At 45.0% G+C, this 21,725-nt stretch overlaps 1 protein-coding gene across 1 annotated transcript in view; it reads right to left on the reverse strand.

Annotated features, from left to right (window-relative positions):
* Positions 1-15,050: 15,050 nt before the first annotated feature.
* Positions 15,051-21,725, reverse strand: part of WNT3A (Wnt family member 3A) — an 86,930-nt gene continuing 80,255 nt past the window's right edge. The window contains exons 3-4 of the mRNA XM_074157004.1: positions 18,475-18,740; positions 15,051-15,530 (exon numbers count right to left, since the gene is read on the reverse strand). Coding sequence (XP_074013105.1) covers positions 15,051-15,530; positions 18,475-18,740 — 746 coding nt within the window. The remainder of the gene's footprint in view (positions 15,531-18,474; positions 18,741-21,725) is intronic.

Raw genomic sequence — 21,725 nt, forward strand, 5'->3', positions numbered from 1 at the left:
ATGCTGGGTTTGAACTACTTAGATTCCTTCCAGCCACAAAGTCAAAATCCAGCTGACTCAACTCAACCCTTTTGTGCTTCTTCAGCAGCTAAGTAGAGTCTGTTCAGATTACTCCCATTAAGGATACATTGTTTCATGGTCTGGACAGACATTAAGGCCGCTTTTCAGTCAGAAATTAAGTGTGCTTAGGTGTCTTCATCTACAAGTTTCTCCCTAGTTAGAAGTGACCTTCAATCTTCAGGCCCTGTGATTATCAAGAGCTTTTCCTTCTTATGGAAAACACTATAGACTTCTAAAATTCTCAGTGAGAACTATTGTTGAGGCAAGAGCTAGCATATAAACCTGAGGGGTTCACAGGAAATTTTGATGCCAAAATTCAGTTAGCCCACACAAAACAAATTTGAAATATGTGTTCATTTTCTTTAGTGTTTAATGCCCTTTTTTGGCACTTTTTCTCTGTTCTGCCTCACAGTTGAGATTCCTGCAAATTTGAGGTGAGGCAGTTTTGGGAGGGTTTCATTAGCCTTAATTTACAGCTCTGAAAGTTAGATGCCCAGGTCCAAGTTAGTCAGCCCAGGCTTGCTTTGTAGTCAAGGGAGAGGAGAGTCAACCCTAGGGGGAGATTAATCTCTTAAAACAGACACCCAAGGTTGGCCATGCAAATCACTTGCTGGACATGTCCCATTCTCTCCCTTGACTGTAAAGATTTGTCAGAATTTTAATCTTTTTAAAGTTAAGTGAAATAACCACTGTCTACAGGTGTTTTAGCCAGACTGAAAGAATGAAACACCTTTTTCCTGAAAGTATTTCCCCTCTGAAGTGTAGAAAGTATATTAGTCTCTCCCAAGTTTGTTTCATGGACATTTACATGTCAATGAATATACGATCAGCTGTGCTGGATCAGACAGCAGGTTGTGTTGGCCCCGTCTCCTGTCTCTGACAGAGGCCAAATGTAGGTGCCTGGGGAAGAGCAGAAGAACAGGACAAACACAGGATGATACTTTGACTGGCCTATGCCCAACTCCCAGCAATCTCTGGCTGGGATTTCTGATTGAGGAGTTGTGTCTTTGACTGTAAAACGTCGTCATGAATTTTTCTTCAATGAATTTTGTCCCGTTCCTTTTTAAACTCAGGTAAATGTCTATTTCCAAACCTCCGTGTGGTAGAGATTTCTACTGTCAAACTATGTCCCATGAGAAGAAACACTCTTTTCTGTTTTCCACCTGCTAATTACCATGGATGTCTCCTAGTTTTAATATTATGAGAAATGATGGATATTTGTTCTATATTCACCTCTCAGACCTATTGTCTCTCCAGGCCTGGGTGCTCTAAGGATTTCTTTTGCAGATCACGCCAGCTTGCACCCTATGGCCTCTGCTTACAGAGCAGTTCTCACCTTCTTTATGCCAGCAAGGTATAACCACATGCTTGGTGAGCTAGCAGAACTGTAACTTTTTTTTATTGGCTTGTACTAATTCCAAGCCACAAGTGAAAAAAGTAATTTCCTTGACATGATGTGTTTGACAAATGATGCTAAAAGGTGGACCTCACTTTCCTCTAGGTAAGCCAGACACTGTTACTGTTCTTAACTCGATGTTATTTTTGCATTCAGATGACTTGCAAGACATCTGTGTGATAGGTACAACTTTGTGGCCTCTTTGGGTATGGTTGTTGTGTCTACAGGCAAACTGGCTCAGGCAGCCTACGGTAATGGCTAGGAGCTATTTTTATTTATCAGCATCGCTGATGGATGTAAACAGGGTTAGGCAGAAACAGTTCATTTGGGCTGAAAGTTCTTTAGAACAGGGCCCACCACCTTGTTCTCTATTTGAGCACTAGGGGTGGTCTTCAGCCATAATGAGCACCAGAGACACTGTCACAAGGCAAGGAGAATGATTATGATTGAGACTATCATAATAACAATGACACCTGGATCTCGTTGTGTTCCTCAGATATCGAAACATCTTAATTAAAGGGGAGGGGAAAAAAAAAATCAACAAAGTTGCACAGCCAGCCTTTCGGTTGTGTTTTTTTCCATATCAATTTGGAGTGTCTGCTGCCTTTTAATGTGTAATCTTCTTCCCCTCCAGGAACAACATCTGCTGCTAAGATTGAGGTGTGTCGAGCAGTCCCTGCCAGTCTGTAACAGCAGCTGGGAAGACAGGGCAACTTATTCAGAGCTCTTGAGGACCATTCAGTTATCATTCATTAACAAGACTAAAGGTTAGCTCCTTGCCAGCCCTCCCTCCATGTGCCAAACTCCTTCTCCCTGACTGAGATGCTTGAGGGATGGTGTTCCCACTCCAGGGTTGAACCAGTAACAAGTGTGCTTATTGATTTAGCTGTTAGTATCAGCCACAGTCCCTCCCTTATCCACTTCAGGGCTATTTACTTGTCCTGCCCTCTCCATTGAGACCCCCCACTGTCCCAACTGACACTGCCAAAAGCATGTCTGAGAGAAATCTCCTGCAAAGTCAGGTCTGCTATTCCAGACTGGGTTAGAAGTGTGCTAGGTGTAACCATCCGAACAGATGGGTAACCATCTGTTGAGTGTTTGAAGGGGCTGTGTCTCATCACAGTCTACATGCAAAGGGATAAGTCTTTGTCAAAAAGCTCACCCAGCTTCATTCACATTGATTAGCGAAAGGCTACTGTGAAGTCTCTACTGTGAACTTGGGTCAAAACAGTGGGTGGGACCCAAGTTACTTCTTTCTTTTTGAGAGCACTTGGAATTCAGGTGTACTGCTTCTGAGGGAGCAGCATGAAAAATAAAGAGTGACCAATCATTTCAAAGGAAGTATTTTTTCTCTCGAAAGCAGCAGTTTGTTGAAACCAGAATTCCACTGAGGTTGCTCAAGACTAGACTGGAGCTATCAGTCACTCAGAAACAGCTGGTGACTCAGCCAGGATATTGGCTGTAGGTTCAAGTCTCTGTCTGATAGGGAGGGGAGGCTTGCACTTGGATTTCCATATGCTGCCAGTTGTCCTTGCTGTGTGACTGTTCTGGGATACTTTTCTCACTGAAGCTATCCCATTTTGCATAAAGACCTTGATATTCCCAGGATGAAAGACACTGCCTGCATAACCCAACAGCATTGATTAGGACAGAAAAAACAGGTTCAAGACTCTCCTTGGATGCCTGCATGAAAGAAATTCTCACTATAACAAGCTGGCACACCACCACTACCACTGCTGGTTCACACACACATCGATGCTGCAGAATTGAGAATGACCATGGCCTCATATATCCCAGGAAAAAAATATAGAGCCACTTTATTTCTCAGAGCTCAGGTGCCTGGTGAGACATACTCAACCCAGCCCCGCTGTACCTCCTCTTCGACAAAAGAACAGATGAAATTCGGGGTGTTGGGACGTGCACGAACTAAGGAGAATGGAACAAGGTTTCAAAGGGTCAGGTCCAGAGCACAGATCTCTTTTAGATCATTGTTAAAGTCTATTTAACCTTGCTGTCCTTGCACGAAACCAACTTGCAGAGAAACTGAGCTGACCTCACCTTAACACTACCACCAAGTTCATTAGTTAACACTTCACCTGTTGACACTCGCAGGCAAATCCCAGACCGGATTGTAGCCCTGTGGAATGCAAATCTGGCTATGTGCCTCCAAATGACTGTACGATGGGGAAAAAAAAAAATCCACACCTGCAAATAAAAGAGATCAGTAAGCAAATTCCAAAGCCAGGCTGGGTAGAAATGAGATGGCAAAGCTTTCAAATTATACTGGGTCACAGCTTATTTCTTTATGGCCTGGTTAGCTGCTGGTCAGGAATTGCTTTCGGCTGGTTTTCGCAGCTTCAAAGGATGCTGTATTGGACTGATTGCTCAAGCGGGACTCAACTTGCAGATTAAGGCATCTGCATCTAGGCAGCAATAGGTGGTGTGCTGCCTACATGTCCTTGGAGTCCGAGCTCTCATTACAACCAGTGGAGATGGAATTTTCAATGTGCTTGCCTAAACACAGGTGTCTGGTACCATCTATGGTATCTTAGCGTAATTCCTCTGGGTATCCCCCTGCCAATCCAGAAGGACATGGATCTCCTAAAGGGTCTGTAGCACTACATGTGTCAAGCCCGTATGGTATTGCAGATGTCCTAAATGATATAAGGCAGCACTCAGACCTTATGGTGAAATGAATCCCTTGTTAGACTTTATGAACAATAATGGGAACTTGAAAGTCAGACCTCAAATTCAGGCAAATTGGGCTCAATTCACTTGACTAAAGTGTCTACTGCCTTTTGACGTGTCTGGGTGTATTTAAGACATCTTCCTGGAGCTGCCAGACATGACAGAGACCTGCAGGAGACCTGGAGGACAGGCAGAATACTCCAGATCAAAATGCCTAGAGGGCATCGATACGTCTATTTGTGGTTCTGTGGGCACCTGCATTTGTGTCTTTGAATCTGTGAGTCGAATCCCACTCCTTGTGAAGCCTGTGTGGCAAGTCTGCAAGATTGTGGAGGCTTTGGATGCCTTGTTCACATGCAGATTTGTCTCTCTATGTGTGGTTCGTTTCCGCCAGACTGGAGCACAAGGACTGTGGGGGCTCTCAGAAGCCTTGGGCTCACTCTGCATGTACAGACCAATTTACGCATGTGCTATAGATCTGGCACATCCCAGACTGGTTTGAGTTAGTGTTTGTATGTGACTGGGAAGCCTGTTCATGGAAAGCAGTCAGGAGAGATGACGTAGTACTACGCAAAATGTGGCATGTGAACGTGACCATGGTTTTACTTAGGAGTAGTGTAGTCAGGACTGATTTTTTGCTGGGAACCAAACCTTTGGCCAAGTTCAGCACAGCGTTTCTCAAAGAAAAGTGGAGCTCTCAACTCTGTGGATTACAAGGAAGTTAGGTGACTAATTACCTCTCTGCATCAAGATCTGTGTGCACATCGATCCTTAAATTATGCTTGGGAATGAGGTTAAACCCTTGGTTCTGTGTACCAAATAGCTGCCCTTGGTAGTGGAACAGTTTTAGGTGACTTCTATGACCCAGGCTGTCACGAGTAAAGCCAATTGCCATGGTTAAATGTGACCTTAGGCTGTACAGCCTACCCATAGAAGGGAAAAGGACTGTTCTGCAAAAGAGAAGACTTCTATGGTTTCCTCAATGATGAAAAGTCCAGGTCATGGGGCAGCAATGAGTTACCAACACCAAATTTTCTTCTTTAGTTCATAAAAGTGTCAGTAAGGGTTAATAACATGTATAAGGTAAGAGCAACTGAGATGTCCACTCATTTCTTAGTTTTTCCTATTTAAGCCAAAAAAAAAGAGGCTCTTGCTCAAACTTGGTGAAGCAGGCAACACAGCTTAACAAACAAGCTTATCTCAAGTGCTCTTTAATAAGAATGTTTATCATTTATTTCTGGAAAATATGCTGAGTCCGGTATGCTGAAAGCTCTCTGTGGTGTTTGACCTGTGTCACTCACAGCAAGGTGTGGGTATGTATTTGCAGGGGGGGATATTTTATCTGAGGCATCACAGTATGCTACTTGCCCCCCTGTCCCTTCTCATAGGAAAGGTGCTTTTTTTTTTTTTTTTATTTGTAGATGTGCTCATTTAGAGTCTCTGTAGAAAAAGAGATGTCTCTGGAAGGTGATTTATACCAACTAAGGTCTATGTCTTAAATAAGTGGGACAAATCTCTGGATGTGCTCAGATCCCTCCCTTGGCTGTAAAGAAGTCATCAAGGGTGAGCTTAGAGGAGATAGAAGTCTATGATGGATAAAGCTGGGTGGCTTGAACCTCTCTAAAGTGAATGGTGAAGGCCCCAAGAAGACTTGTGGGATCTGATCTGTTTGTATTTGTGTCAGTGGGCTGGGAGGTGAACAGGCACATGGAAATGATGGAAATGCTGCAGCTGTCTCCTCTGCAGGCAACCCATCATCTTTGAGTCAAACCCATCACCTCTGCAACCAACTCATTGCCTCTGAAACCAACCTATCTGCTCTGTAACCAACCCATCTGCTCTGTAACCAACCCATCACCTCTGCAACCAACCCATCACCTCTGCAGCCAATCCATCACTTCTGCAACCAACCCATCCTCGCCAAGGACGGAGGAATAGAATAAACTATTGCAGGATTTCTTTTGGGAGCAGATTTCTCTGTACACAGTCCATGCTAGCCACGGTAGGTGCGATGGAGAGCCAGCCATGCTAGTTTCCAATAAAAAGAACAACATGGGTTCCCCCATCTTGCCTGTCAGCAGTGTCTCCCCCTAATTGTTCCCTGATGCTTCGTCCTTGCAATCTATTCACTTTTCCAGCATGATTACAGCCTTGGTGGTTGCATGACTGCGCCCAGCAGGCTCCCAACCTAATGTAGAAACAGAGGAATAAAATGGTAGGAAATGGCAGAACCAACACAAAATTTCTGAGACCCTTACGGGGGCATTGTGAAAAGTGGTGCCTTGTCCATGTTGGGCCTTTCTTGCTCCGGAGAAAAAATATTTACAGCAGTCAAAGGTAGTAGTGGCTCACCACGTACCAGCTCTCAGCCATGAGTAGCCGCATGGTTGGTCATTGTCCTCCCCACATTTGAAGCAAGAAACCTGTCTTTCAGCCACCTTTCTTCACATTGCAGCCAGACTCTTGGAGGGAAACTGGGTCCTTGTCCTAGAGATGCTCAGCTGAGAAATGGACTTGTGTCATGTGTTTTTTTTTTTTTTTGTGTACATGTTTTACTCATGATTGGGTTGTCACCTACCACAGCAGCTGGGCATGGGTTAAATGGTGCCAGCTCAGGTGGCATCTCTTCTTCCAAACGACAAACTTCTGTCCTACAAGAGGAAGATATATTTGTTCCCTACTTCTCCCCAACTGTATCCCATCAAAACTGTGGAATGGTTGGAAAAATACCCAAACACAGGTTAAAATTAATGCCTTTTTTTTTTTTTTTTTTAATTTTCATTATAAAGTTAACACATCTATCAAACTTAACTGGTAACAAAAAACAGTTACAAGACATCGCTAGTGTGCTGTCAGTAGAAAATAGGGTAAAAGCCAATGAGGTCACAAGCACAACAGCAGAGCAACAACACTGTCCCGATGAGTTATTTCCGCAAATATATACTCTTACTAATATATACATTTATTCATAAAATAAATAATCATAAAAAAATCATCAGACTTAACAAAATACTGAGAAAAAAAAGGTGACAATCCTACTTTGTACAATAGCTTTGGAATTTCAGGTTGTATCATACATGCAATCTGTACAAAGGGGTGCTCAGGTGGGGTGAGGGCAGGGGCAGGCTGGGGAAGGGTTACAGACAGTGATGTAGCTTTGAAGAAGGCGATGTAATCAGGCAGACAGTCTGTGGGAAGGGAAAGCAATAGTGAAAAAACCCACCCACAAGAAGATACTTGTCCTTGACTGCCGGACAAGCATGTTTTGTACCATGGGGGAATCCCCTGGGGTGCTACAGGTCTGTGTTTTATGTCTTCCACACTGCTGGTGGGCTTGTCAGAGAGTCCAAAGCTATGACAGGTCTTGTTTGGGCAGGTTTTGTCCTGGGAGTGACAGAAAGTGATGCCATAAGAGATAGATCAAGTGTTTCTCCACCGAGATTAAGAGGCGCAAGGCTGAGCTGCAGTCAGTGGGGGACAGGCGGGCAGTGGGACAACTCGGTCTGTAGGAACGCACACCAGTGGGAACCAGGTTTCAGTAGGGAGGATTTCATCACACACAGGAGATTTTTGGAGGTTTGGGGAGCCTGACTTGGAAAGACTCAAGCCTCTTGTTCTTTCCAAGTGGTAGCAGCGGGTGGCAAGTGCATGTTGGGAAGGAGCTCTGACAAGATGGTGCCTTCCCTCAAAAACATGGGTGGGCTGCTTGCTAACATATGTCTGAGAAGACGTGCCTTCAGGATTTTTGGTGGAGTGGAATGAATGATGAGAAATAAATAAATACTAATAAATAAGAAGAAGAAACTTGGGAAAGAAAGGAAAATGAGGAAAGGTTCTCCTCACACCTTCCCCACTCTCCACTTCTACTCAGGGTTGTCCAAGACCTCCCTTGGTCCACAGAACATGTATAAGAAAAGCAAGGACTACAGAGACAGAGGAGGAGACCAAGTCATGAGGAAAAGACCCTTGTGACTGTTGTTCTTCAGGAGCTTTGTCTATCTGGATGGTTTTCACATAACAGCAGGATTCCTGTAGATCACTTGGTGGGACTTGTCCGTTTTCATTATGTGCTCACCAACAGAAGAGCAGAGATGCTCCCTTGGGGTCAAACCCATTATATACCAGTCAGTAAAGTGGAATCAAATAATTATTCTTATAGAATAGGTCCACCCTCTGCTCCCTTTGATACACTTGTAAGTCTGGCGCTGTGGAAATGATGCCTCCTGATTTATATCAGTTTAAGTGAGAGCAGAATTGAGCCCATACACAGTTTTCCATCTTAAAGTCTCTAAAGACATGAGAGTTAGGCATCTGGAGAGGGATCCAGGTCATAGATTAAGATACACATTTGTAGATGTCCACAAGCATGTATCTCCATGTGAGTTAGACATCTAAACACCCATATTTGATTGAGATCTACTCAGCACAATCAGTGGAGTCCAGAGAGTTGTTCATCTTGCCCCACAATGGGCCCTTATATTTGGCCAGCTGAATTATTCTCTAGCCTCCAGTGCTTATGGACTAGGAGCTCAACTGAGTTGCTCACGCATAGACATCTATTCCCATCTGAGATGCCCTGGGGCTTCTGAAGCATCTGCACGGAGCTGGCAGATATGCCATGGGACTTAAGGGAAGTCCACACTCTTCCAGAGAGGCTTCTAGAAGCCAGTGGGGTACCCTGGAGCATCTTCAAGAATTCATTTCATCCCTAAATGTTATGTTTAGTCAAATGGAGCCCATCATTGGGCTTGTTTGGGAGTTTAAGCACCCAGCTCACATGAACATACCTGCATTTAAGCATCTCACTTTGTATTCTGAATCCCACCCCAGGTACTACTGTCTGGTAGTTAACTACTGGCCTCTCGTTTGTGCTTGAGAAAATATCCCCCTTCAAGGTGGAGATTCACCAAAGACATGTCTGGAAACTTCAGCAAAGTGGGAGCAGAATGACTTGCCCAAGTCCATGAAGACATTGGAAGTGTTGGGAACGAGGACTAAGCACCTCTATCTCAAAATGGAGGGCACAGGATCTTCCATTTCGCACCAAAAGGAAATATCTGCGCCCCTCAGCAGTTAGTGGAGGCCTGAGGCAGGAGGGTCCTGTTCCCTTGTTGAGTAGTGATGAACTGCAGATCAGCAGCTTTTGTTGGAGCACACAAGAGAAGGCAGGAAATGTGAGCATGGCAGGGGAGAAGCCACGAAGAAAACAATTCAGCAAAAAGCAAGCCAGATCCCACTGCTGCTGCCCAGTGAGAGAGGGGAAATCTAGAAAAGAGATTCTCCCACACCAAGAAGTTCCTACTATAACAGCTAAGATTTAGGTTGGAGGGAGGTAGAAAATGGGAGACATATAGCTATGAAGAAGAAATGGGACTTCTTCCCTCCCAGCCCACCTTCTCTCCCATTGTCTAACACTCTCTACGACTTCTCATCCAACCAGCTGCTTGGGCACATGACTGAGAGATCTCTGAGCGAACATCCCACTCTTGATGTCCCACTGATGGCAGAGCATTGCCTTCTCAGCAGCCTCAGCTCTGGAGCAGGTCTGTGGAAGAGCCAGGAGTCATTTTCCTACAGGCAGCCTATTTAACCAGGTGCAACAGCTGGTGTCTCCAGGGTAGTTTGATTTGGTGCCTTTGCACAGCCCTGTTTTACCTTTGCAAAACAATGTCATTAAGGCATCAAGGGAAGCCTGGAGTAATCTCCATAGTGCAAATCCTAGGACTGGATTCACAACTCCTAGCTCTTGCAGAGTGCTCATGCTGTAACCCTGAAAATCCCCAGGAACACCAAACCCCAGAATTTCAACCTCTCTTTGAAGCTAAAAAAGTGACCCAAAGCTCATAGCATTTCTTCTGTATTGGAATTTAAGGATGGGAGCATGACAAGCATATGAACACATATGAGGAATGTATTATAATTCATGGACATCTCTGTGGCAATTTATCTGGATGCACTGAAAACACCAACAATATTTTAGATTGAGTGACAGAAGAAATTGCTCTCTGAGATTTGCTGAAACGGAAGTCCTGCAATGCTCAGCTAAGACTATAGAACTTCTGTCTTCAGGGCTGATGTGGTTGGTGCTGACTCAAGAGATTTCTGTGCCATATTGCATTTCATGGCCTGGTTGTCTCTGCAGTCCCCTCCCAAGATTAAATCCTGACTGCTTTAGTTCTGCACATGAAGCCCCTTGTAAGGAGTGGAAACAATTCTGAAGACTTCAAAATGCTTTGGAGGAGACTGTCAGTGCCTGAGCATGATACTTAGCCAAGAGAGACACATCAGGGGTCAAGTGGCAGAAAATGTCATGCATTTCCCTCCCCATGTTTTTCTTTTCTCTGAGAAAGAGAAACCCCCAAATTCTAAAACTAAACCAAAACAAGGAAAAAAAAAAAAAACCCACTCCTAAACTTTCCATTTCTTTCATAGAAAGAAAAGAGATGAGGCCAAATTCACCCCTCGCAGGTAACTCCACTGTCTTTAATGAGGTTGGATGCGGAACTGATGGGGACCGTCAAACCCATCTGTTCAGCTAAAGGAAAGGTTGGATAGCAGCATGTAGGAGGATGGAATTGCGTTCCTTTTTTATTTTTATTTTTGACATCTGTGATACTTGGTTGGATGATATCTTCTCCCATTTCCCTGGTACTGCCAGACACATCCCTGATACAAACCACCTGCCTGAGGACAAACCTCATAGAAGTGAAGACTGAAGGGAAGGGCACTGTGGATCACGGAGGTTGAGTTAGCCAGCTCCCATTTCTGGGAAATGAATGATCTTCTCCTTTTTTTGACTATAGACTGGTGAATTACCCCACTCAACTGAGGTGGAGGGGAAGTTTTGACAAAAACCCCCACATTTCTGGACAAGCGCGCAATTCAACCCTCTACACATAGGCATCTCATGTCATTTTGGACACCCTACAGTCTGTGACATATCTGACCAGATTCAAGACTTGTGAGAGTCCTAAGTCATTGAAGCAACAGCTGGATCCCAACAGGATATTGTAGGGCACCTAAAATGTCACCAGATGCTTATATTATTGATTGAAACCCTCAGTCCCCTCCGTAAGGAAAGCCCTACTGTTTTCACAGAATGGGAGAACCTGAAACAGAAGGTGGCTCTGGGTTGTATTTAGACCATCTCCTAAACGAGGCCCAATGTAGGCATGACGATGTATAGGGAGGGATGTCACCTCCTTCATTGTTGACCCAGTCTTTCATACCAGTACAGTAGCAACCCTGACTTGAGACATTTACTATAGGCAGTGGAGCAGGATCTTAGTTTTCCAAAGACACTTCCTGAATTCATGTGTATTAGGGGGCAATGGCCCAAGTCCCTTCTCCAAAGCCATGGGAGATAGTACTCAGCATGCTCCCAGACCCCTGGCAGGCTCTCCCTCTTCCCTCCTCATGGGTGGGCAGAGTCAGACCCAGGACTAGGACCCCCAGATGCACTTGGGGTGATTAACAGAATTCACGCAGGCATTTTTCATTGACTTTAGTAGCAGCTGCTCAATCTCTTACATGATGTCATCATGGTGGATAACTAATTACATAATAAAACCAAACATAGGCTTTGTTAAAAATCCCATGAATGGGCTAGAAGTCCCCAACCACTGAGGACCCCAGCTTTGAATGAAGGCGTACAACTTCCAGCCCAACTCGGCTGATGAACAGATTGTAGCTTCATCTCCTTGACCCATGGTGGGCTTCACAGCATCAAACTGTATACCCATCTATGAGCTCATCATCTCATCTGAGCTCATCAGCTAAAGACGGAGGAAAGACAGAGGTACATCCAGAGGGCAATTTACCAAACATAGCTTAGATATCATCCTAGGCCATGATGAATCACCTTGTGGACTTGTTTGTTTCTTGTTGTTGATCCTAGCAGAAAACTAGATAAATAGCTCAGACCAGATGACATGGACAGACGAAATAAATTCCACTGCTGCAGTCAAAATCAGTTTGTTCACCTTAAGAGGCAATTGCTCAGCAAATGCCTAGTTTGGGTTTTTTGCCCCTCTCATGTTTCCTGAAGAGCTTTGTCTGCTAGTGATGTTGGGTTTGATTCTGATACAAAAGCAGAAACAGTGGATGTTCACATGCTGTGGATGGGCTGGGGTCCGAGTCCAGCTTCCATGCATGGAAGCCAAATCCTTCAACCCATTTCTTCAGTAGTATGGTAGAAAAGGAGGAGTCTGAAACCACCTTGCTTAAAAATATTAGGGTAAAATCAGTTGGTGTGATCCTGGTGAAGTCAATGGGTTGATAATTGCCATGATCTGCATCCTCACTGTTGGGGCACCATTCACTGACAGAAGTAGCTGGTGGGACATGTCTAACATCTCTCACTGTGACTGCATCGTATTAAGTAAATCAGACGTATCTTCCCTTCTCCCACCTTTTCTGCTTCATCAATGTCTCTACCGCATATGTAGTTTTCTTCAGCTTTCCTGACAGCTTATATTTCAATATTGGTTATTGTGGCAATTTCCCCTGGCAGTGGCTCCCTTCTGCATTTGCCATAATGATCAGATTTCCTTTTCTCCCAGACTGTATTACAAAAAAATCAGTCATGCATTCATTAATTGGTCCATCTTTCTCTCATTGTTCTATTGCTATCTATCAGCCGGTGTGTGGCCATCCATTGGGTGCAGAGTTTACCTGTACAGATACAACTGAATGGTTTTCTCCCCATTTTTTCCTTTGTCTCTCTTGATCTCTTCCTCTCTCCTTCCCCCCCTTCTGTGTCTCTGCTCTCATTTCATCGCAGGTTTTTTTTTGCAGACCGTTGATAGAAGTGCCTCCATCAATAAGCAAAGCTAGATTGTGCCCTCGGGCACAGCCCTGAGGCAAATGGGTGATGCATAAACTGCACCAGCCTAGGAGTAGTCCCAGGAGACACCATGACTCAGAGTCAATCCTTGGAGGCATCATTTCCTCCTGTTTTCTCTCTGATGGGATTAAGCTCTGTTTGTTCCCTGCTTCTTCTGCATACTCCTTTGGTTCCCGGGAATAAGCTGACATGCAGGGAGAGAGAGCGCTCTGATTTCTCTACATAGACATCTAGGTGTGAACTAGCCAACATGCCATGACTCTTATGGGTCACTGGGAGATAGATCATACCCCATTTCCCTTCCTGTACTGAAGAGGAATTAAAAATGCCAAACCACTTTCCTTTTCCCAGGATAGGAACCCAAAGGTATGGGTAAAACAAAGAGGACACCGGACAAGTGCATCCGAGGCTAAACAGGCTATGACTCTGTGCTTGATTATCACTCATATATGCGAGTATCGACCAGGAATAACTTACACAGAGTTACAGTGCTGTAATACCAAGGTGATGGGCTGAGATTCATGCCTGATGATACCCACGTGGCTGAAGGAAGCCCTGATGTCCATGGAGGAGGTGAGAGCTGTTTCTGTAAACCGACCATCCTGATCTGAAATCAGAAGTAGAGCAGCATGCAAAGATGAGGAGTCAGAGGTGAACAGCAGAGATGGGCCAGCGTTGCAAAGTTGGGATTTGGCTCTGCATCCAAACTTGCCCAAACTCTGGGCTGGTTCAGAGTCTGGGTTTTGTGCATTTTAATCTGTGCCACTTTGAGAGTTGGGAAGGGCTGTAGAAATTAGGTGCGGGACAAAATTTGGCTCGAGTTCGAAACTATTCCAGCTTGTGGGGGGTGGCGGTGGTGGGTTGGTTCACCATCATGTAAATTAATGGGTAACAAGCAGTCCTTCAGAGCCATGTTCCCCACAGACTTGTGTTCTAAGGCTTTTGCTAAGTGCCCAGGGGGAAGCCAGCCTGAGGTGCAGAGAGCGGATGGACTAAGTGCACTTTCTGCTGTGGGTGACGGCATTCTCTAGTGAGGTGGGAGGGATAAACACTTTCCCTTTCCTCCTCTATGGGAGCAAGCTAGGATGCTGGGGAGCTGGTTGTCCTATGCCCAGCAGCAAGTGTCCATCCCCAAGAGACTCACTCCGTACTGCATGTTTCCAAGGAAGACTCATTGGCTGAGCCATGTACCAGGCCACAGCTGGAGCAACATCTCCGTTCGTGGAATTGTGTCCTCAATGCACACACCGAGTCCTCTTCGCTTCACATATCAGGCACTGAACTTTTCCGTACCGTGCACATCACCTGTGTGTTAACAGGGCATTTGCAGGAAACCTCCAGAAGTTCGCTCTCTTTCTCTTCCTCTCCTTCTGCCTCCCTCCCTCTCTAGAGGTGTCACTGAATCCTATGTCACATCTGGCAGAAACTACTATGCTAAAAAGTTCACATGAAGAGCCTGCCCACTCTACAGCTCTATTATATATTTGAAGACTTCTCTGGTTTCAGGGCAAAAGCAAAAGAGTATTTGCATTATTTTTTTTTTTTTTAAATTGTTAATTTATCTGCTTTTATTTCTTCTGCTGCTGTTGCTGTTGCTCATATTATACACAGAATCTGGTCATTTGGGTGTGTAGATAGATCTCAGAAAGCTTAGTGCTGCTGTCCAACACAGCCTCTGCCTGCCTGAGGGAAAAAGAGATATTTAGGAAGATGCAAGTCTTTCAAAAGACACGTAATCGCACAAGTCACTCAGGTGGGTGAGAGCAGAGCAAATCCATGCTTTTGCTGATGCTCTTCTTTCCAGCTCTGTGTTATCATCTGGTTGAAAAACTGCTGTCTCCTACAGGAGGCATCGTTGGGGCGTAACTTGTGTGACTGCCAGACGTACCTCAGGATAGCCCAGAAGTCATTAGACCTATTCTATCCAACCAGTTTTAGCCTTTTTAAAAGTTTTTATTCTTTTAATATCAAAAAAATAGACTTCTCCCGTGTCTGCAACCTCAGAGGAAGTAGGCTCAAATCCATCTCTCCACTTGGAGCCCAGCAAAGGGTTTATTTGCTTTATTTGCACGTGTGGACATCGTAGACTCGTATGCACTCCTGGCAGCGGACGTAGCAGCACCAGTGGAAGATACAGTGACACTTCTCTTTCCGTTTCTCAGTCCTTGTGTTGTGCCCACGGCCACAGCACAAAAGGTCGCAACCATCAATCCCATGGGAAGTGACATTACAGATCCTGTCACGGGTCCCAAAGGAACCTGTCTCAGGGTTGGGCTCACAAAAGTTTGGTGAGTTCTCGTAGTAAACCAGGTCTTTCTCAGTTGGAGCCTTGAAGAAGTTGTATTTGGGCCTGAGGGTCTCGACCCAGCCACGGGATTCTCGATGTTTTTCCACCACCATTTCAGAAGCGCTGTCGTACTTGTCCTTGAGGTAGTCACCGATGACCCTGAAGTCTGGCTGAGACCACCAGCAGGTCTTCACTTCGCAGCTGCCTGAGAGGCCGTGACATTTGCACTTAAGATGCATGAGTTCAATAATAGACTGAAAAAGAGGAGAGGAAAGGCAAAGAAGAAGGAAGGCATTAGCCTGGAATCAAAACACATATTGCATTCTGCTATTTAGCCAGGATTTCCTAAAGAATTGCGGTGTCGTCATAGATATATTCACACACTTGCAGACAAAAATCACCTTATTCTCCAGTCTGTGCCCTGCACAGATGCTGCATCTGAGGCAGCTAAAAACTCTGCAACTTTATACTTTTCAGTGACTATCTCCGATTCCCACTTCAACTTTAAGCATCTACCAAGTGCTCTCACTAAGGGTTGAAGTGATTTCTCTGCATACTAAATTCTGTCTTACCAATGTGTCAATATTGCAGTACTGTCGCCCGGGAACACAATTCAGACACATCTATGCAGAGAAACGAAGAACACAGAAATCTTCTAAAACTAGGCCTTCGTAAATAAAATATACAGCTATTCTATTGGAAATTAAAGAAATATGAAACATCCTAACTATCTAGCACAGAATTCTGTCTTTTATGTATGTTTCACGTTTACTTAAGCAAACCAGGTTCTAGCCTTGATGCGACTATGTTCAGATACTTGAAAAGTAATGCATTTTTAAGCCAGGCTTATGATTTTTCAAAAAACATTAAAAAAAAAAATAGAAGCCCAGTTTTTGATTTTGAAAAGCTCAGACTTCAACATAAAACACTGTCCTGGAATAAGTGGAAAAGTGATTATTGATCCTAGAAGTTTGCTATTCGCTTTTACCTCCTATGAAATTAGTCTAAAGGTTTCTAGCGGTGTTGCCCTCCAGTATTCTGAGGTGGGAGATGGCTTTATGCAACTTTACTTGATAATCTGCATTTTCAGACTGATCAGCAAATTTCCGGGTACATGAACAGACTAGTGCCAGCCCGAGTCCAAAAGATTTGCCATGAATCAGCACTTTGGTGTTCACCAGGTGCTTTCCTGGGTTATTTACGGAGTATCACCCACCGCAAAGGAGGTTGTAATTAGCGATGAGAGAGAACCACAAAATGTTTGGTTCACATAATCATGCTGAACTTAATCAAAGCTTCTGGCCTGGTAGTAGGGTTTAAGTTCATATGGGAACTAATATAAAACATTGCCCATGGCTCAGATTTAGCTGAAAACATTTGAGCATGGAGGCCTGGAAGAGCTACCCCATGAGTGCTGGCACGGTGAGAGTGGAAAAAACTAGTGCTTTGTGAAACAGTAGGATTTCAGATAATCATGTGACATCTGGTCTCTATCTTTGATATCTATAAAACACCTGAAAATAACTCACTATCAAGTAACAAGAATTACAGTAAAAAGGCCTGTGACCACAGGGATGTTTGCTCAACGTTCAATTTTTCCAAGGATTCACAATTTAAGGCAAATCCCTCCACTCCACTCTACCCAGCTTCTCCACGGTCCTATATATCTCCTTATCTATCCCAAGAACTGCCACCAGTAATGCACGATACCTTACGGTACCTGGGATAATTTGGGCCAGTGTAGGAGGAAACCACATTATTCTTGTATTTGCCTTCACTGCAGATAATTTTTGGTTCTGGTGGTCTTTCATTTTGAAGTGTCGTAGTCCCTGTTTCAGAATAGATCTCCCGTAGTGTAAGGAGGAATAACTCCACCAGGGTTTGATGGTGTCCACCTGAGGAGCTCAGAACGAGGTCCTAGGCTGCCTGAGGACAGATGTTTCCTACCGTAGTGCAACTGTGGTGGCTTTGTTATAGCTCACTGTGTGTCTTCCTAGGCATGTGTAAGACCTTCTGCTGAGACCATATTAATCTCTTTTGATTACTGTGGTATTTTTCTTCCACTGAGGGATAACCTATCTCAAGTTTACTATGTGAGAAAAAATGCTATTATCTCACAGGAGTTGTGGCATGGTCTCCATTAGTAAGAGCTTTGTAATTTAATTTCACAAATTGTTTCCCTTAGATTACGTTCTTCTGGCATTTACAGGCTATTCTTGAGATGGAAAAGAGAACGTCCTCTTACTGGGATTGTTCCACCTTACGGAAAAGGTTCACTGTGTATGAGGGAGTCACTGTGATTAGGGCAAGACTTTGTGTTTTCAGGTCCCTTATACATTTTACTCTGCAACTGTTTGAAGTGAAAACACACTAGCTGAATCCGGGGCATGGTCCAGATTTAATCAAGAGGCACCAGAATCACATTCCCTCTCATTTTCTTTAAATATTCCCTGGGAAATGGAACAGTGTTGAGAAGATGGGTGGTGGAAAATGCTCTCCTGCTCTTTCCCACCCTCAAGCTTGCAGACCAGCGTGGTGGTCCCAGGGGAATGGACAGTTGCACTTAAACTAGGATTCAGTTGTCTAAACACATGCATCTAATGCCATTTGTGACCTCCAGAGGTGTCTAAGGCATCAGCTAAATTTGACAGAGGACCTGTAGGAGTCCCAGTCTTTCCCAGTAGCAACTCAAGAACAGGCTAGATACTTCAGCATATCTCAGTTTATAATAAAACGCCTTTGTTTAAGCAGCTGGATCCTCCCCATAAACCCTGGTTCACCTCTCTTAACTTCAGACATCTACAGTACAGACATCTGTGGCTGTACCTTCTTCCTACAGCCAGCCAAGGCAGACAGACACAGTTAGGGCATCATTAACGGAGCTATTTCAAATGACTCCTTCAAGCTGGGATGAAATCCCATCCTAGACCTGTCTGTCTTGATCCATTCTCTATAAAGACATCTGGAACACTGACTCCAAGGTAAACATTTACATCTGGGTGAGTCAATTTACTTACAGCTTTCATAGGTCAAGTACATCAATCAACTCCCTGACAAGAACTATGATAGGGCAGGTAGCATTGTTTCATGATGTAAACCAGCCCAGATTTAGTTTTAGTGACTCCCTCCCACTGTTCATTGTGGCAGGTAAGAAAAGATTAAAGGGAGATCGAGAAAGGTGAAACTAAATGTCCTTACGGTCCTTCCAGCTTCGTTGTTGTGCCTGTTCATGGCTGACCGAGCATCTGGTCTGTTCTCTCGGGCATCTGCAAACTCGCGAGACACCATGCTCCCAAACTCCACGTCCTCGCTGCAGCCCCCCCATTTCCAGCCTTCCCCGGGAGAGCCCTTGTGGCGGGTGTCACAGCCGCAGATGGTGGCCGAGCCCTCGGCGCAGGATCTGGTCACTGCGAAAGCCACTCCAGCAGAGGCAATGGCATGGACAAAGGCTGATTCCCTGGTAGCTGTGAAAGAGAGAAATCAATGAATAGTGGCCAGTGAAGGGACCACACGTGGCTACGATCAGCCCTGTGAACGCCTTCTCTCGAGGGCATGGCAGAAGGCCAGGAAACTCTCCTCTTCCCTGTGGTCCAGCTTGGACGTACTCCAAAGACATTGTCTTACACTGGGAAATAAACTCCTGTGCAGACAGGACCAGGCTTGATTCAAGGCCACTGAGGTCAGCCAAGAAGTTTTAAATAAGGTCATCCCAAGGTCTTAGGATAGGGCCACGGCAAAACAAAAAGCATTGCAAACCTGAGTTTCAGGGGGCATACAGAATATACTATACGGCACTTTGCACAGAATTTGGACTATGTTTCCATAACATGGAAGTTACATGACAGTCTCCCACCCTTAGCGGTGGGACTGGCACGAGGTAAAGGACCTCCTCCTCCTCGACTGGGAGAGCTGCTGGTGGCTGGAAGGTAGGAAAGTGCCAGGATGGCCAGATACTCCCCAGTCCTGACTATGTAAACTAAACATTGTCCCCACCCTCCATCCTGAGGCCGCCTTCTTTTCCTAGGCTGTCTAGCTCACTTAGACAGTGTTCATATATATGGCATCTGGCATCTGAGTTTTGCTCACTTGTCTAACTCAGGCCCCTGCCAAGGGGACTGGAAATGAGCTTTCCTTTTTCTGCCCATTGCCTCAGGATGGTGGGTGGGATCAGCCAAAAGATTTCATAGTTAAAGACTGAGGAGCCTTAGTCCATGTGGAGACCTTCCTTCACAGCCTTTCATCCTAGCAGGAGCTCAGTGGGGAAGAGCAGTTCAGCATTAGCCTGGCTTTCCTGGATGCCAGTGTATTTTCTACACTGTGTCAAAATGAAAACCAAACATTTCAAATTGCTTTGCAAATAGGGAATATACCAAAATATTTAGTGCTTAGTGACATGGTTCAGTGATGGGTTTTTTTTTATCAGAGTTAGGTTGATGGTTGAACTAGATGATCTTAATTGTCCCTTCCAACATGGACAATTCTATGATTCTATGAAAATGTCAATTTTGGGCTTCAGGAAAATGGCATTTTTATCATGAACAGGGCTATTCTCAAACCCTTGAGGCAATTCTGAGAAGACACAACAATTCTGATAACTAGTCTCCCTTAACCTCTTATACCATTCCCCACACGAGCTCATCTCATGCCTATAGACCAGTTAACCAAGAAAGCATGTTGTCTCAGACACCTTTTAGATGGTTAGGCCAAGACAGCGTTGAAATATCAATGGATCCATAAAGGCAGAATGTTGCCTTTTCAGTCGATGCAGTTTCACCACCTTCTACGGAGCTTTGCACCAGCTGACAAGGTGCCTTCTCAAAACCACTCAAACCTTCTCTGCACCATATTTTGCTGATCTGAACTTTCCCTGAGTATTTTGGCTTAATCTTTACCTTCTAGATGCTTCCAGGCTTTACTAATGTGAGGAGACTTTAATATGCCAAGCCAAAAAGCCAACATGTTCTCGGGGAGAACTCAAAACTGCAGGCTTGCAGAGCAGTCCTGGCTGGATTGAAGGCTTAAGCAAGAACTTGTGCAGCACCGCTTCACTTTGGGAAGACTACCAAATACAACACTATGCAAATCACATAATGTGCATGAACTTACAAGCCAAAGGTATGAGCAATGTCCTGGAACATGATGTCAATGCGCATCGTGAGGTTAGTAAGTCACCGAGGGCTAGAACTGAAAAAGGAAAATGCAGGAACCCTCAGTTCCACAATGTGATTTTGAAAACCCCTTGTTCAGCATCTGTCCAGCCTGGAGGATCCCAGCTTCCTGCAACTGATGACCATACAGTTCCTGAGCTGGGTGAAAGCTCAGCTTTTGAGCATAAACAGATGAGTCCAGTTCTAACAAGACTGGGAACTTAGCATCTTGCACTTGCCTAAGCCCAGATGGAATCCAGAAACCAAATCATGGGGTTGGGGGGCTTGGTATGGTGTGTCCAAGGACATTAATGGCCACCACTGGGGTCTGTAAAAGGCAAAGGCTTCTCACAAAAACCAGTCAGATAAGCTGGTGGGATGAATGCTGTTACCCTCTGGTAGGGAGGTAGTGCCTGACCAGAGAATAGCTGACACCCCTTCCACCTCCTCCCACTGTGGTGTAACTAATCTTGAAACCTCTTGATATGTTGCTATGCCATGGACAGGAGATGATAATTCTTCTTCTTTTTCTCCCCTCTTCTATCTGACAGCTGAAGTGGCTAAAGCATGTTGCTTGGATAGGTTTGCTCTCAACTCTTGGGAGTCACCCCTTCCTCTGCTCAGGAGGAGACCTGATGCAGGCTTTGACTACTTGGGAAGGTGCTATAGGTGCTGAACTGACGTTTGCAAATGCCATAGAGAGCCCCTATGCCTTGCCATACTGGGACTGACAAGCAAGCAGCTGCTGCCATGGGGTTTGTACAGAAAACATTCTCCTGCATGAGGATGAGAAGGGTGGCCTTGGCTCAGAAGTCCACAGGTTGTGGATCCCACCTGGGATTCAGCAGGAGCCATTAGCTCAGCACAGAGGTGTTTCTCTGTGCATTCAGCTGCAGAGCTCACCAAAGCCCAGGGAGCTTCAGGCAACGCAGCCGAAAGGTCTGCAGAATTTCTGCATTTTCCAGGGCTTGGTTGCAGCTTTACAAGGGGTTACAGGAGCACCGCTTTGGTTGTAGATACCCAATTCTGCCTAAAACGCAGGTCTGTTACCTAAACTCTCCACTGGTGTTAGCCCTTCCTGAAAGCCCACAGCTCCAGGAGGGTATTGATAGGATTTGCCTTAAGAAGCACCGATTATACTCGGCTCTCCTCTTCCCAGAAAGAGCCCAGTGCCTTTTACAGCCAGAATACGCAGTAATCACTCCCCTGCTTTTGAAATGCAGCCACCCCTTGGGGTGGAGTGCAGCCACCACTTAACAGCACACAACAGGAAGCAAATAGCATTGTATCTGATGGTAACTA

The sequence above is a fragment of the Numenius arquata genome, chromosome 12, assembly GCF_964106895.1.
Source record: "Numenius arquata chromosome 12, bNumArq3.hap1.1, whole genome shotgun sequence".
Lineage (NCBI taxonomy): Eukaryota > Metazoa > Chordata > Aves > Charadriiformes > Scolopacidae > Numenius > Numenius arquata.